This window comes from Oncorhynchus masou, chromosome 24 (assembly GCF_036934945.1).
Source record: "Oncorhynchus masou masou isolate Uvic2021 chromosome 24, UVic_Omas_1.1, whole genome shotgun sequence".
Lineage (NCBI taxonomy): Eukaryota > Metazoa > Chordata > Actinopteri > Salmoniformes > Salmonidae > Oncorhynchus > Oncorhynchus masou.
In genome coordinates this window covers 12,217,393-12,235,755 of record NC_088235.1, presented here as the reverse complement: position 1 = coordinate 12,235,755, position 18,363 = coordinate 12,217,393, and the positions used below count along the sequence as shown (strand labels likewise).

The 18,363-nt window shown below is 43.5% G+C and overlaps 1 protein-coding gene across 1 annotated transcript in view; it reads left to right on the top strand.

Annotated features, from left to right (window-relative positions):
- LOC135513396 (ankyrin-3-like) overlaps nt 1-18,363 on the top strand; it is a 194,982-nt gene that overhangs the window by 131,842 nt on the left and 44,777 nt on the right. Inside the window, 10 exon segments of the mRNA XM_064936320.1 lie at nt 1,646-1,870; nt 6,351-6,505; nt 7,262-7,300; nt 7,303-7,319; nt 7,742-7,879; nt 8,980-9,284; nt 15,680-15,908; nt 16,075-16,200; nt 17,154-17,279; nt 17,694-17,720. Coding sequence (XP_064792392.1) covers nt 1,646-1,870; nt 6,351-6,505; nt 7,262-7,300; nt 7,303-7,319; nt 7,742-7,879; nt 8,980-9,284; nt 15,680-15,908; nt 16,075-16,200; nt 17,154-17,279; nt 17,694-17,720 — 1,387 coding nt within the window.

The following is an 18,363-nucleotide window of genomic DNA, read 5'->3' as shown; positions in this document are numbered from 1 at the left end:
AAGTTAAACAAAGCGTAAATAAATAATAGAATAGCACTTGTTTTTTCATAGTACTACTTAATTTATAGTACTACTTCATTTGTAGTACTGGTTTGTTTATAGTACATGCATAGTCCAACTTTATTTATAGTACTAGTTCATGTTTAGTATTACTTCATTTATAGTACTCGTTAATTTATAGGACTACTTCATTTATAGGACTAGTTAATTTATAGGACTACTTCATTTATGGTACTAGTTTATGTATATGTACTACTTCATTTATTAAATAGTTCATATGTAGTACGAATTAATTTATAGTCCTACATTATTATAGTACTAGTTTATAGTGCTAGTTTATGTATAGTACTACTTCATTTATAGTACTAGTTTATTTATTGTACTAGTTTATTTATAGTACTAGTTCATGTATTGTACTAGTTTATTGTACTACTTAATTTGTAGTACTAGATTATTAATAGGACTAGTTTATAGTACTAGTTTATTTATATCACTACTTTATTTATAGTACTACTTTATTTCTAGTACTAGTTTATTTCTAGTACTAGTTAATTTATATCAGTACTTTATTTATAGTACTAGTTTATTTATAGTACTACTTATTTTATAGTACTATTTTATTTATAGTACTAGTTTATTTATATCATTACTTTATTTATAGTACTAGTTTGTTTATAGTACTACTTCATTTATTGTCTTTATTTATTTAGAACTACTTCCTTTATAGTACTAGTTTATTTATAGTGCTAGTTTATTCATAGTACTAGTTTATTTATAGTACTAGTTTATTTATAGTACTACTTCATTGATAGTACTTGTTTATTTATAGTACTACTTAATTTATAGTACTAGTTTATTTATAATACTAGTGTATTGTACTACTTAATTTGTAGTACTAGATTATTACTAGGACTAGTTTATAGTACTAGTTTATTTATATCACTACGTTATTTATAGTACTAGTTTATTTATAGTGCTAGTTTATTCATAGTACTAGTTTATTCATAGTACTAGTTTATAGTACTAGTTTATTTATAGTACTAGTTTATTTCTGTCTTTATTTAACCCCCTAGTATGACTCATAATGATGACTGGTTTTTCCTGCTCCTTTTCCTCTCCTCCTGCAGCTTTTCCTCTCCTCTACCTCAGTATGACTCCAGGTGATGATTGGTTACTCTATGTTGTTACCACGGTTACTCTATGTTGTTATCACGGGTTCTGTTACCATAGTTTCTGTTACCGCGGTTACTGTTGCCACGGTTTCTCTCTGTGCTTGTTTTATCTGTAATCTACCTCACCTGAAACTACCTCAACACTTAGTAAAGAGACACATCGGAAGATAGGAATGAAATTATTACAAGTAACCCACAATAGATGACATTCTCACATTCTTGTGTCTAGATTTGTACGCGTTCTTAAACTGACATCAGTCCCATTAATTTCATATTGATATAATTTGTATTGGCTGAGTTGCCGCAGGCATCCTCAACACTATCAGCCATAACCTAACAACCATGTTGTTGTAGTAAATGGACTAACTAGCGGAGTGAATAAAGATGTACTATCAGCCATAACCAAACAACCTCCCTCCCTCCTTTCTCCCTCCCTCCCTCCCTCCCTCCCCCTCCCTCCCTCCCTCCCGTAGGTTCCTGGTCAGTTTCATGGTGGACGCACGCGGCGGCTCCATGCGGGGGAGTCGTCATAACGGAATGCGCATCATCATCCCGCCCAGGAAGTGCACGGCTCCGACACGCATCACCTGCCGCCTGGCGAAGAGGCACAAGCTGGCCACGCCCCCACCGATGGTGGATGGAGAGGGATTGGCCAGCAGGCTGGTGGAGGTGGGGCCTGCTGGAGCTCAGTTCCTGGGGTAGGCCTTCACATTGTTTATTTACCTGTTTGTTAGTTTTGATGCTTCTTTCCTCATCTCCATGGAAGCCATCTGTTCTTGTAGTGTTTGGTGTTGATTTGTTATAGTGTGGTGTTTCAGTGTTTAGATAGAGGAGCTTGCCCACCTTTGTTCCCATGCCAACACAGACCCCAGTAGACACCAGCACTACTAAACTATTGTAGGTCAGTCTGCTGCTTCTTCACATAGCATCCTGCAGATAGCACTAGTCTACGTAGTTGAACACTTCTACCATGTGTTGGATAGTCATTGAAAGAGTGCTTATAGTCTCCATAGTTGGAGACTTCATTGAAAGAGACTGCTTATTGTCTCCATAGTTGGACACTTCATTGAAAGAGACTGCTTATAGTCTCCATAGTTGGACACTTCATTGAAAGAGACTGCTTATTGTCTCCATAGTTGGACACTTCATTGAAAGAGACTGCTTATTGTCTCCATAGTTGGACACTTCATTGAAAGAGACTGCTTATTGTCTCCATAGCTGGAGACTTCATTGAAAGAGACTGCTTATTGTCTCCATAGTTGGACACTTCATTGAAAGAGACTGCTTATTGTCTCCATAGTTGGACACTTCATTGAAAGAGACTGCTTATTGTCTCCATAGTTGGACACTTCATTGAAAGAGACTGCTTATTGTCTCCATAGTTGGACACTTCATTGAAAGAGACTGCTTATAGTCTCCATAGTTGGACACTTCATAGGAAATACTGCTTAAAGACTAAACAAAAGAACGCAGCCTCCACACAGTGATGCTAATGGTGTCTTAGAAGTAGCATCTCAGAACTAGCCTCCACATAGTGATGCTAATGGTGTCGTAGAGGTAGCATCACAGAACTATCCTCCATACAGTGATGCTAATGGTGTCTTAGAGGTAGCATCACAGAACTATCCTCCACACAGTGATGCTAATGGTGTATTAGAGGTAGCATCACAGAACTATCCTCCACACAGTGATGCTAATGGTGTCTTAGAGGTAGCATCACAGAACTAGCCTCCACATAGTGATGCTAATGGTGTTTGAGGTGATGCTAATGGTGTCTTAGAGGTAGCATCACAGAACTAGCCTCCACATAGTGATGCTAATGGTGTCTTAGAACTAGGTGAGCTAATCATCACAGAACTATCCTCCACATAGTGATGCTAATGGTGTCTTAGAGTCACTAGCCTCCACACAGTGATGCTAATGGTGTCTTAGGAGGTAGCATCCAGTGTCCATGATAGAGGTAGCATCACAGAACTATCCTCCACACAGTGATGCTAATGGTGTCTTAGAGGTAGCATCACAGAACTAGCCTCCACATAGTGATGCTAATGGTGTCTTAGAGGTAGCATCACAGAACTAGCCTCCACACAGTGATGCTAATGGTGTCTTAGAGGTAGCATCACAGAACTAGCCTCAACACAGTGATGCTAATGGTGTCTTAGAGGTAGCATCACAGAACTAGCCTCCACACAGTGATGCTAATGGTGTCTTAGAGGTAGCATTACAGAACTAGCCTCCACACAGTGATGCTAATGGTGTCTTAGAGGTAGCATCACAGAACTAGCCTCAACACAGTGATGCTAATGTTGCCTTAGAGGTAGCATCACAGACCACTTCAAGTGTGGTCAGATGGCCATTTGTTCATGTGCTGTTTTGTAGGAATGCCAGTTTGTTGCTCATATCATCTTCTGTGTCTCTTATTGCTGCTTGGATGTGACTCAGTAAACTGCACCTTCCTAGAAAGCTCCCATGTCTAGACGATGGAGAGATGTTGGTTAGCCGAGTCCTGCAGCTGGGGCCACCAGGAACTAAGTTTATTGGGTAGGAGGAGCATCCCTTAGAGAGACATCAGGCTATCCATGATAGATAATATTAGGACCATCCCATAGAGCAGGGGTTCCCAAACTTTTTCACTCTGGGCCCCCCTTTCCAGCATTGGGGAACATCCCGTGCCCCACCCCCAACCCGGCCTGCACGCGCGTGTGCCACGTCTATTTATATGGGCTCAAGCACTGTTCTTGTTGGTGTAGAGAAGTTTGTATGTTAAAAGTGTTGTATTCATGTGATATTTTAGTGACTAAAAGATGACAACAATATCTATTGGCTAAAAAACTTAAGTGAAAAAATTACAAACATGACAAGAGGAACTGATGATGCACTACCCAGTTTAGAAAATTATACTGTTACAACTTTCAAGAGTAAGTTTAAAGTTTATTTAAGTTTAAGTAAGTTTATTAAAAATAAATAAACTGTCCAGTTTAAAGTTTATTTAAGTTTATTAAAAAAATTATTGGGGGGGGGGGGACACCCCACAGTTTGGGAACCACTGCCATATAGAGACATCAGCCTGTCCATGCTAGGTAATATTAGCACCATCTCCATCACGACCATGTGATTACCACAGAGAGACATCAGGCTGTCCATGCTAGGTAATATAGCACCATCTCCATCACGACCATGTGATTACCACAGAGAGACATCAGGCTGTCCATGCTAGGTAATATAGCACCATCTCCATCACAACCATGTGATTACCACAGAGAGACATCAGGCTGTCCACATGCTGTCCATGGTAATATCTCCATCACGACCATCACCATCTCCATGACACCATCTCCATGTGATTACCACAGAGAGACATCAGGCTGTCCATGCTAGGTAATATAGCACCATCTCCATCATGACCATGTGATTACATCAGGCTGTTCATGCTAGGTAATATTATCACCATCACGACCATGTGATTACCACAGAGAGACATCAGGCTGCCCATGCTAGGTAATATAGCACCATCTCCATCACGACCATGTGATTACCACAGAGAGACATCAGGCTGTCCATGCTAGCACCATCTCCATCATGACCATGTGATTACATCAGGCTGTTCATGCTAGGTAATATTATCACCATCTCCATCACGACCATGTGATTACCACAGAGAGACATCAGGCTGTCCATGCTAGGTAATATTATCACCATCTCCATCACGACCATGTGATTACCACAGAGAGACATCAGGCTGTCCATGCTAGGTAATATAGCACCATCTCCATCACGACCATGTGATTACCACAGAGAGACATCAGGCTGTTCATGCTAGGTAATATAGCACCATCTCCATCACGACCATGTGATTACCACAGAGAGACATCAGGCTGTCCATGCTAGGTAATATAGCACCATCTCCATCACGACCATGTGATTACCACCATGTGATTACCACAGAGAGACATCAGGCTGTCCATGCTAGGTAATATAGCACCATCTCCATCACGACCATGTGATTACCACAGAGAGACATCAGGCTGTCCATGCTAGGTAATATAGCACCATCTCCATCACAACCATGTGATTACCACAGAGAGACATCAGGCTGTCCATGCTAGGTAATATAGCACCATCTCCATCACGACCATGTGATTACCACAGAGAGACATCAGGCTGTTCATGCTAGGTAATATTATCACCATCTCCATCACGACCATGTGATTACCACAGAGAGACATCAGGCTGTCCATGCTAGGTAATATTATCACCATCACGACCATGTGATTACCACAGAGAGACATCAGGCTGTCCATGCTAGGTAATATAGCACCATCTCCATCACGACCATGTGATTACCACAGAGACATCGCTTGGGCTTTTCCCCTCCTGGCTGTTTCAGCTCTTCCTGCTTGTTGGGCATGATACTCACTGCTGCACCAGTATCCTGCTATCATGACTGCTGATCCTTTCCCAAGTTTGGTTACGAGCCTGAAACCTCCCTTAACAATATGAGTTTGATCTGAATGATGGAGAAGGCTGGGTCTCTATGTCCTCAGTCTCTGATAAGTTTCTACTCCCCTCACTAGGTAGTATCTCCTGTCACTTTAATGTCCAGAACGGGAGTAGATTGCAAGGAGGGACTTACATCTTGACATTTGTGTCATACAAGTTTTCAATTTGCTTGATAAAATAAAAAATGAGGCTACATATCAATTCTTCCTCTTGAGTTATATGTTGTGTGTAACTCTGTGGCATTTCATAGGATATGGTTACATCATGGCTACATCGCAGGTTCTTTTCCAGGTCTGTGTCATTCTGAGATCTCATACTGGGACTGTCTGCCTTCACCTAGTGCAGCTTCTCGTCAGCTTCAGACTTGTCTGACTGCTCCATGCATCGTGTCTGTTCTAATAAATCCAGCTCATTGACATATGTTCCCATTCCGTTACAGACGCTACCATGAAAGTCTTTCAGGTCTATTTGCTCTGCATGTGCACCTCCCATCCTCATCTTCAATACCTCTCCAACAACAACTTAAGATATGAGTATAGAAGTCATGTGACATCATACCAACAGCATCTTCACCTCTCCTCTGTCATCCCAGTCGGCTCAGGAGGGGCGGCCATATTGGGGCTGTAGTGTTGTAGTTTGTGTGTAACCACTGAGAAAGCCCTGTGGTTCCCCCTACAGCCCTGTGATCGTGGAGATCCCCCATTTTGGTTCTATGAGGGGGAAGGAGAGGGAGCTGATCATGCTGAGGAGTGAGAATGGAGAGACCTGGAAGGAACATCAGTACGACTGCAAGACAGATGACCTCAATGAGCTGCTCAACGGCATGGATGAAGGTGTGGACTATATTATAGGACTATCATTGACGTTTATCTACCTCCACAGAGCTGGACAGTTCAGTGTAATAATCATTCTGTTGTCTCTACCTCCACAGAGCTGGACAGTTCAGTGTAATAATCATTCTGTTGTCTCTACCTCCACAGAGCTGGACAGTTCAGTGTAATAATCATTCTGTTGTCTCTACCTCCACAGAGCTGGACAGTTCAGTGTAATAATCATTCTGTTGTCTCTACCTCCACAGAGCTGGACAGTTCAGTGTAATAATCATTCTGTTGTCTCTACCTCCACAGAGCTGGACAGTTCAGTGTAATAATCATTCTGTTGTCTCTACCTCCACAGAGCTGGACAGTTCAGTGTAATAATCATTCTGTTGTCTCTACCTCCACAGAGCTGGACAGTTCAGTGTAATAATCATTCTGTTGTCTCTACCTCCACAGAGCTGGACAGTTCAGTGTAATAATCATTCTGTTGTCTCTTCCTCCACAGAGCTGGACAGTTCAGTGTAATAATCATTCTGTTGTCTCTTCCTCCACAGAGCTGGACAGTTCAGTGTAATAATCATTCTGTTGTCTCTTCCTCCACAGAGCTGGACAGTTCAGTGTAATAATCATTCTGTTGTCTCTACCTCCACTGGACAGTTCAGTGTAATAATCATTCTGTTGTCTCTACCTCCACAGAGCTGGACAGTTCAGTGTAATAATCATTCTGTTGTGGACTCTGTAATAATCATTCTGTTGTCTCTACCTCCACAGAGCTGGACAGTGAGCTGGACAGTATATGTCGCATCATCACTGTTTCCCACAGTACTTTGTGGTGTCTCGTAATAATCATTCCAGATGTCTGAGGAGGAGTCCTCCACAGAGCTGGTCAGGCCTTCCCAGTGAAGATACTGTTCGTGGGAATGCAGGTTAATCATGCTGAACTTGTTCTGAGAACAGGTTATCCATCACACTGTACCTGAACTGTTCTGGAACAGGTTCCATCACACTGTACCTGTGTTCTGGGAATAATCACACTGTACCTGAACTGTTCAGGTAAACCATCCACAGAGCTGGAACAGGTAAACCATCACACTGTACCTGATAATCATTCTGTTGTCTCAGGTAAACCATCCACAGAGCTGGAACAGTAAACCATCACACTGGACCTGGAGAACAGGTAAACCATCATATGTCATCATCACCTGAACTGTTTTCCATCACACTGTACCTGAACTTGCGGTGGTGTCTCAGGTAAACCATCACACTGACAGTTCTGAGAGCAGCCAGATGGGTCCTGAGGGAGGAGTCCTCTCCAGCCTGACACTTCCATTGGTCCAGGCCTCCTTCCCAGAGGGGGCGCTCACCAAGAAGATACGCGTGGGACTGCAGGTTAGTCTGGTCACAGTGCTGAACTGTTTTGAGAACAGGTTAACCATCACACTGTACCTGAACTGTTCTGAGAACAGGTAAACCATCACACTGTACCTGAACTGTTCTGAGAACAGGTAAACCATCACACTGTACCTGAACTGTTCTGGGAACAGGTAAACCATCACACTGTACCTGAACTGTTCTGAGAACAGGTTAACCATCACACTGTACCTGAACTGTTCTGAGAACAGGTAAACCATCACACTGTACCTGAACTGTTCTGAGAACAGGTAAACCATCACACTGTACCTGAACTGTTCTGAGAACAGGTAAACCATCACACTGTACCTGAACTGTTCTGAGAACAGGGTAACCATCACACTGTACCTGAACTGTTCTGAGAACAGGTAAACCATCACACTGTACCTGAACTGTTCTGAGAACAGGTAAACCATCACACTGTACCTGAACTGTTCTGGGAACAGGTTAACCATCACACTGTACCTGAACTGTTCTGAGAACAGGTAAACCATCACACTGTACCTGAACTGTTCTGAGAACAGGTAACCATCACACTGTACCTGAACTGTTCTGGGAACAGGTAAACCATCACACTGTACCTGAACTGTTCTGAGAACAGGTAAACCATCACACTGTACCTGAACTGTTCTGGGAACAGGTAAACCATCACACTGTACCTGAACTGTTCTGAGAACAGGTTAACCATCACACTGTACCTGAACTGTTCTGAGAACAGGTTAACCATCACACTGTAGAAACCTGAACTGTTCTGGGGAACAGGTGCATCTAAATCATTAAACCATGGTGAGAAGGATTACATCACACTGTACCTGAACTGTTCTGAGAACAGGTTAACCATCACACTGTACCTGAACTGTTCTGAGAACAGGTAAACCATCACACTGTACCTGAACTGTTCTGAGAACAGGGTAACCATCATACCTGAACTGTTCTGAGAACAGGGTATTAACCATCACACTGTACCTGTTTACTGTAGTTGTTATGAGCAGAATTAATCACTTGTTGAATAAGTGTTTTAACTGTGGAACAGCGTTTCTGATTGGCTTATTATGAACTTCGATTCTGATTGGTTCTAGGCCCAGCCGGCTCCTGATGACATGGTGAAGAAGATCCTTGGTAACCGGGCAACATTCAGCCCCATAGTGACGGTGGAACCTCGACGCAGGAAGTTCCACAAACCCATCACCATGACGATCCCGGTCCCGCCCTTGTCAGGGGAGGGGGTTAACAATGGCTACAAGGGAGACTCCACCCCCTGCCTAAGGTTGCTATGCAGCATCACCGGCGGAACCTCTCCTGCCCAATGGGAGGACATCACTGGGACCACACCCCTAACCTTCGTCAACGACTGTGTCTCCTTCACTACCAATGTCTCTGCCAGGTAAGACTGTGACTCCTTCACCACCAATGTCTCTGCCAGGTAAGACTGTGTCTCCTTCACTACCAATGTCTCTGCCAGGTAAGACTGTGTCTCCTTCACTACCAATGTCTCTGCCAGGTAAGACTGTGTCTCCTTCACTACCAATGTCTCTGCCAGGTAAGACTGACTCCTTCACTACCAATGTCTCTGCCAGGTAAGACTGTGTCTCCTTCACTACCAATGTCCAGGTAAGACTGACTCCTTCACCACCAATGTCTCTGCCAGGTAAGACTGACTCCTTCACTACCAATGTCTCTGCCAGGTAAGACTGTGTCTCCTTCACTACCAATGTCTCTGCCAGGTAAGACTGACTCCTTCACTACCAATGTCTCTGCCAGGTAAGACTGACTCCTTCACTACCAATGTCTCTGCCAGGTAAGACTGACTCCTTCACTACCAATGTCTCTGCCAGGTAAGACTGTGTCTCCTTCACTACCAATGTCTCTGCCAGGTAAGACTGTGTCTCCTTCACTACCAATGTCTCTGCCAGGTAAGACTGTGTGCCAGGTAAGACTCCTTCACTACCAATGTCTCTGCCAGGTAAGACTGACTCCTTCACTACCAATGTCTCTGCCAGGTAAGACTGTGTCTCCTTCACTACCAATGTCTCTGCCAGGTAAGACTGTGTCTCCTTCACTACCAATGTCTCTGCCAGGTAAGACTGACTCCTTCACTACCAATGTCTCTGCCAGGTAAGACTGACTCCTTCACTACCAATGTCTCTGCCAGGTAAGACTGACTCCTTCACTACCAATGTCTCTGCCAGGTAAGACTGTGTCTCCTTCACTACCAATGTCTCTGCCAGGTAAGACTGTGTCTCCTTCACTACCAATGTCTCTGCCAGGTAAGACTGACTCCTTCACTACCAATGTCTCTGCCAGGTAAGACTGACTCCTTCACCACCAATGTCTCTGCCAGGTAAGACTGTGTCTACTTCACTACCAATGTCTCTGCCAGGTAAGACTGTGTCTCCTTCACTACCAATGTCTCTGCCAGGTAAGACTGACTCCTTCACTACCAATGTCTCTGCCAGGTAAGACTGTGTCTCCTTCACTACCAATGTCTCTGCCAGGTAAGACTGACTCCTTCACTACCAATGTCTCTGCCAGGTAAGACTGACTCCTTCACTACCAATGTCTCTGCCAGGTAAGACTGACTCCTTCACTACCAATGTCTCTGCCAGGTAAGACTGACTCCTTCACTACCAATGTCTCTGCCAGGTAAGACTGACTCCTTCACTACCAATGTCTCTGCCAGGTAAGACTGACTCTTCACTCTGCCACCAATGTCTCTGCCAGGTAAGACTGACTCCTTGTCAGGTAAGACTACCAATGTCTCTGCCAGGTAAGACTGACTCCTTCACTACCAATGTCTCTGCCAGGTAAGACTGTGTCTCCTTCACTACCAATGTCTCTGCCAGGTAAGACTGTGTCTCCTTCACTACCAATGTCTCTGCCAGGTAAGACTGACTCCTTCACTACCAATGTCTCTGCCAGGTAAGACTGTGTCTCCTTCACTACCAATGTCTCTGCCAGGTAAGACTGACTCCTTCACCACCAATGTCTCTGCCAGGTAAGACTGACTCCTTCACTACCAATGTCTCTGCCAGGTAAGACTGTGTCTCCTTCACTACCAATGTCTCTGCCAGGTAAGACTGTCTCTGCCAGGTACTCCTTCACTACCAATGTCTCTGCCAGGTAAGACTGTCTCTGCTAAGACTTCACTACCAATGTATCTGCCAGGTAAGACTGTGTCTCCTTCACTACCAATGTATCTGCCAGGTAAGACTGACTCCTTCACTACCAATGTATCTGCCAGGTAAGACTGTGTCTCCTTCACTACCAATGTATCTGCCAGTTAAGACTGACTCCTTCACTACCAATGTATCTGCCAGGTAAGACTGACTCCTTCACTACCAATGTCTCTGCCAGGTAAGACTGACTCCTTCACCACCAATGTCTCTGCCAGGTAAGACTGTGTCTCCTTCACCACCAACGTATCTGCCAGGTAAGACTGTGTATCCTTCACCACCAATGTATCTGCCAGGAAAGACTGTGTCTCCTTCACTACCAATGTCTCTGCCAGGTAAGACTGACTCCTTCACTACCAATGTCTCTGCCAGGTAAGACTGACTCCTTCACCACCAATGTCTCTGCCAGGTAAGACTGTGTCTACTTCACTACCAATGTCTCTGCCAGGTAAGACTGTGTCTCCTTCACTACCAATGTCTCTGCCAGGTAAGACTGACTCCTTCACTACCAATGTCTCTGCCAGGTAACTGACTGTTATTATACCAGGTAAGACTCCTTCACTACCAATGTCTCTGCCAGGTAAGACTGTGTCTACTTCACTACCAATGTCTCTGCCAGGTAAGACTGTGTCTCCTTCACTACCAATGTCTCTGCCAGGTAAGACTGTGTAATTCTCAGTGTTACTGACATGAGGTATTCTTGTTACTCCTTCACTTAATACCAATGTCTCTGCCAGGTAAGACTGACTCCTTCTACAGATGACATGATATGTCTTTGCCAGGTAAGACTGTGTCTACTTCACTACCAATGTCTCTGCCAGGTAAGACTGTGCCTCCTTCACTACCAATGTCTCTGTAGGTATTTTCAGTGTTATTATACTACAGATGACATGAGGTATTCTCAGTGTTATTATACTACAGATGACATGAGGTATTCTCAGTGTTATTATACTACAGATGACATGAGGTATTCTCAGTGTTATTATACTACAGATGACATGAGGTATTCTCAGTGTTATTATACTACAGATGACATACTATACTACAGATGACATGAGGTATTCTCAGTGTTATTATACTACAGATGACATGAGGTATTCTCTGTTATTATACTACAGATGACATGAGGTATTCTCTGTTATTATACTACAGATGACATGAGGTATTCTCAGTGTTATTATACTACAGATGACATGAGATGTATTTCTCAGTGTTATTATACTACAGATGACATGAGGTATTCTCAGTGATGACATATTATACTACAGATGACATGAGGTATTCTCAGTGTTATTATACTACAGATGACATGAGGTATTCTCTGTTATTATACTACAGATGACATGAGGTATTCTCTGTTATTATACTACAGATGACATGAGGTATTCTCAGTGTTATTATACTACAGATGACATGAGGTATTCTCTGTTATTATACTACAGATGACATGAGGTATTCTCAGTGTTATTATACTACAGATGACATGAGGTATTCTCAGTGTTATTATACTACAGATGACATGAGGTATTCTCTGTTATTATACTACAGATGACATGAGGTATTCTCTGTTATTATACTACAGATGACATGAGGTATTCTCTGTTATTATACTACAGATGACATGAGGTATTCTCAGTGTTATTATACTACAGATGACATGAGGTATTCTCAGTGTTATTATACTACAGATGACATGAGGTATTCTCTAGATGTTATTATACTACAGATGACATGAGGTATTCTCAGTGTTATTATACTACAGATGACATGAGGTATTCTCTGACATTATTCTCAGTGTTATTATTATACTACAGATGACATGAGGTATTCTACTGTTATTATACTACAGATGACATGTTATTATACTACAGATGACATGAGGTATTCTCAGTGTTATTATACTACAGATGACATGAGGTATTCTCAGTGTTATTATACTACAGATGACATGAGGTATTCTCAGTGTTATTATACTACAGATGACATGAGGTATTCTCAGTGTTATTATACTACAGATGACATGAGGTATTCTCTACAGATGACATTATTCTCATACTATACAGATGACATGAGGTATTCTCTGTTATTATACTACAGATGACATGAGGTATTCTCAGTGTTATTATACTACAGATGACATGAGGTATTCTCAGTGTTATTATACTACAGATGACATGAGGTATTCTCAGTGTTATTATACTACAGATGACATGAGGTATTCTCTGTTATTATACTACAGATGACATGAGGTATTCTCTGTTATTATACTACAGATGACATGAGGTATTCTCATTATACTACAGATGACATGATTATTATACTACAGATGACATGAGGTATTCTCTGTTATTATACTACAGATGACATGAGGTATTCTCTGTTATTATACTACAGATGACATGAGGTATTCTCAGTGTTATTATACTACAGATGACATGAGGTATTCTCAGTGTTATTATACTACAGATGACATGAGGTATTCTCAGTGTTATTATACTACAGATGACATGAGGTATTCTCTGTTATTATACTACAGATGACATGAGGTATTCTCAGTGTTATTATACTACAGATGACATGAGGTATTCTCAGTGTTATTATACTACAGATGACATGAGGTATTCTCTGTTATTATACTACAGATGACATGAGGTATTCTCTGTTATTATACTACAGATGACATGTTATTCTCAGTGTTATATACTACAGATGACATGAGGTATTCTCAGTGTTATATACTACAGATGACATGAGGTATTCTCATGAGTGTTATTATACTACAGATGACATGAGGTATTCTCTGTTATTATACTACAGATGACATGAGGTATTCTCAGTGTTATTATACTACAGATGACATGAGGTATTCTCAGTGTTATTATACTGACATGATGACATGTTATTATACTAGATGACATCTCTGTTATTATACTACAGATGACATGAGGTATACTACAGATGACATCAAATCAAATCAAATTCAGTTATTATACTACAGATTATTTGTCACATACACATGGTTAGCAGATGTTAATGCGAGTGTAGCGTAATGCTTGTGCTTCTAGTTCCGACAATGCAGTAATAACCAACAAGTAATCTAACTAACAATGACTAAATTCTACTGTTTATTATACACAGTGTAAGGGAATAAAGAATATGTACATAAGGATATATGAATGAGTGATGGTACAGAGCAGCATAGGCAAGATACAGTAGATGGTATTCGAGTACAGTATATACATATGAGATGAGTATGTAAACAAAGTGGCATAGTTAAAGTGGCTAGTGATACATGTATTACATAAGGATGCAGTCGATGATATAGAGTACAGTATATACGTATGCATATGAGATGAATAATGTAGGGTAAATAACATTATATAAGGTAGCATTGTTTAAAGTGGCTGAGTGATTCTCATATTTACATCATTTCCCATCAATTTCCATTATTAAAGAGGCTGGAGTTGAGTCAGTGTCAGTGTGTTGGCAGCAGCCACTCAATGTTAGTATACTGGTGGCTGTTTAACAGTCTGATGGCCTTGAGATAGAAGCTGTTTTTCAGTCTCTCGGTCCCAGCTTTGATGCACCTGTACTGACCTCGCCTTCTGGATGATAGCGGGGTGAACAGGCAGTGGCTCGGGAGGTTGATGTCCTTGATGATCTTTATGGCCTTCCTGTAACATCGGGTGGTGTAGGTGTCCTGGAGGGCAGGTAGTTTGCCCCCGGTGATGCGTTGTGCAGACCTCACTACCCTCTGGAGAGCCTTATGGTTGAGGGCGGAGCAGTTGCCGTACCAGGCGGTGATACAGCCCGCCAGGATGCTCTCGATTGTGCATCTGTAGAAGTTTGTGAGTGCTTTTGGTGACAAGCCAAATTTCTTCAGCCTTCTGAGGTTGAAGAGGCGCTGCTGCGCCTTCTTCACGATGCTGTCTGTGTGAGTGGACCAATTCAGTTTGTCTGTGATGTGTATGCCGAGGAACTTAAAACTTGCTACCCTCTCCACTACTGTTCCTCGATGTGGATAGGGGGTGTTCCCTCTGCTGTTTCCTGAAGTCCACAATCATCTCCTTAGTTTTGTTGATGTTGAGTGTGAGGTTATTTTCCTGACACCACACTCCATGGGCCCTCACCTCCTCCCTGTAGGCCGTCTCGTCGTTGTTGGTAATCAAGCCTACCACTGTTGTGTCGTTCGCAAACTTGATGATTGAGTTGGAGGCGTGCGTGCGTGGCCACATGAGGTAGTCGTGGGTGAACAGGGAGTACAGGAGAGGGCTCAGAACGCACCCAGGGTTCGTGGGGCCCCAGTGTGACATGAGGATCAGCGGGGAGGAGATGTTGTTACCTGACCCTCACCACCTGGGGACATGAGGTATTCTCTGGCCCGTCAGGAAGTATTCCAGTGTTACCCAGTTGCACAGGGCGGGGTCGAGACCCAGGGTCTCGAGCTTGATGACGAGCTTGGAGGGTGCATGAGGTATTCTCAGTGTTATTATACTACAGATGACATGAGGTATTCTCTGTTATTATACTACAGATGACATGAGGTATTCTCTGTTACTATACTACAGATGACCTGTCCTTCTCCTCTGTCCTGTGTGTGTTCCAGGTTCTGGCTTGCTGACTGCCACCAGATCCCAGAGACTGTAGGCCTTGCCACCCAGCTGTACAGAGAGCTCATCTGTGTTCCTTACATGGCCAAGTTTGTGGTGTTCGCCAAGATGAACGACCCTATGGAGTCCCGCTTGCGCTGCTTCTGTATGACAGACGACAAGGTGGACAAAACCCTGGAACAGCAGGAGAACTTTGAGGAGGTGGCCAGGAGCAAAGACATCGAGGTGGGTTTCACCTGCTGCTTTCACTTCCTATGTACATCTCCTGCTCTCATCCATCACAATGCTGGGGAATGTATTCCTACACCATACATGATTCTAGAATGACTTGAACACTGTATGGTTAGACCAAGCTGTGTGATCAGGATGTCATTATGCTGTTGTCTCCTAGGTTCTGGAGGGGAGGCCCATCTATGTGGACTGCTATGGTAACTTAGCTCCTCTGACCAAGGCTGGACAACTACTGGTGCTCAACTTCTACGCATTCAAAGAGAACCGGCTTCCTTTCTGTGTGAAGGTACACAACTATACTACTGTCTTGATGTCCTCCACTGACTCATGGCCTGGGTAGGAGGCTGCTTGATGTTCTCCACTGAGTCATGGCCTGGGTAGGAGGCTGCTTGATGTTCTCCACTGACTCATGGCCTGGGTAGGAGGCTGCTTGATGTTCTCCACTGACTCATGGCCTGGGTAGGAGGCTGCTTGATGTTCTCCACTGACTCATGGCCTGGGTAGGAGGCTGCTTGATGTTCTCCACTGACTCATGGCCTGGGTAGGAGGCTGCTTGATGTTCTCCACTGACTCATGGCCTGGGTAGGAGGCTGCTTGATGTTCTCCACTGACTCATGGCCTGGGTAGGAGGCTGCTTGATGTTCTCCACTGACTCATGGCCTGGGTAGGAGGCTGCTTGATGTTCTCCACTGACTCATGGCCTGGGTAGGAGGCTGCTTGATGTCCTCCACTGACTCATGGCCTGGGTAGGAGGCTGCTTGATGTTCTCCACTGACTCATGGCCTGGGTAGGAGGCTGCTTGATGTTCTCCACTGACTCATGGCCTGGGTAGGAGGCTGCTTGATGTTCTCCACTGACTCATGGCCTGGGTAGGAGGCTGCAACGGAACCAGTACTGATTGGAACAAACAGCTTTAGAACAAGGCCCGGAGGCCATAACCTTGTTCCATCCTGCCTCTCATTGATCTGTCACTGGCTTCCTGAACTCTGCTGCAGCAACAGGGCTTTACTACCCCCCCCCACCCAACAGGTCCATTCTGACCCTGTCCGTTCCTCCTGAACGGGATCACTGGTTGTAATGAGTGCTCTCCCTTCATGAACTAATCTCACCCTCAGGAACTCTTAGGATAGAGGTTTCCTGACACCACAGTCAGTAGTAGGGTTGATCTATAGCATTAAGAGCCGTGTGTGCAGTCGTTGATGCAGTGAGTATCCCCTAAATGCTTTGGTTCCTCTCTAGGTCAGAGACAACAGCCAGGAGCCATGTGGCCGTCTGACATTCCTGAAGGAGACCACTAAGACCGCTAAGGGTCTCCCCCAGACGGCCGTGTGTAACCTGAACATCACCCTACCTGCGCTGAAGAAGGTAAGCACTCAGCTGTTGTAATGTCTGTGTTCCATATCATCCCATCCTCATTCAGGGGGATAGAGCAGTATGTTAGAGGTGAAGTGCTGCCTGAGTGTGTCTTTTATCTGTTTTGAGCTTCATAGTGGTTATCTTTGGCTGTTTCCTAGCCAACCAAATCTCCCATCTGATTTGGGACTTCATGCTTTGGTGCCTTGTTCTTTTCAACTGGCTGACTTTGTGGTTGTTGCCGTGGTTTCTGTGGCTTCTAATCGGCTGTAAGTGTTGGATTTTCAATGCTGTTGTTTTCTTGTGTTTTTCTTTGCTGGCTTTGCGGTGGCTTCTCTAACTGTTTCTGTCAATCACTCCTTTTCACATCCTGTCCATTCCCCTCCTTATTCTGCCTGTTTCTGCAATGCATCTTGGGAACCCAAGGAAATGGAGTCAGACCCAGATGAAGAGGTAATATACAGTACCCTGGTGACCTTTACCCCTGTCCCTCCATGGCTGTGCTTCTCTGGTGACCTAGCTGTCCAATAAGGCACTGCTCTGTGTCCTCTGCTGCTGCCATTGGCTCATCTAGCTCTGCTTTTGTGAGGCTTCTGAACTGTTAGCATCTACATACTGCATGATGTGTCACAATGTAAACCCTTGGCTCTACCTCTACCCATCCACCCATGTCCCCTGATCTGTCCCTTTAGGAAAACACTCTTAAGTTAACCTTGCAGAGCTGTTGGTGATTTACTGCTTAGATTTGAATAAGAACACTTTTCTACCAATAAGCCAAAGGAAATCAATCCATGGTTGATTTTCTTTCCATACGTTGTTAATAGGCTACCGTTAAGGATGTATGGTGTTTTAATGTAACAATGTTGTAGTAACATGGGCCAGTTTAGTTATCACAGTTCTTAGAAGAGACAGTCAGTAAACCCAGAGATAGCTGCAACCATTTACTGTCAGTTATAAAACCCTACATTTCAGATCCTATTGATCTGACGAGTTGACCCAGAGATAGCTACTACCATTTACTGTCAGTTATAAAACCCTACATTTCAGATCCTATTGATCTGACGAGTTGACCCAGAGATAGCTACAACCATTTACT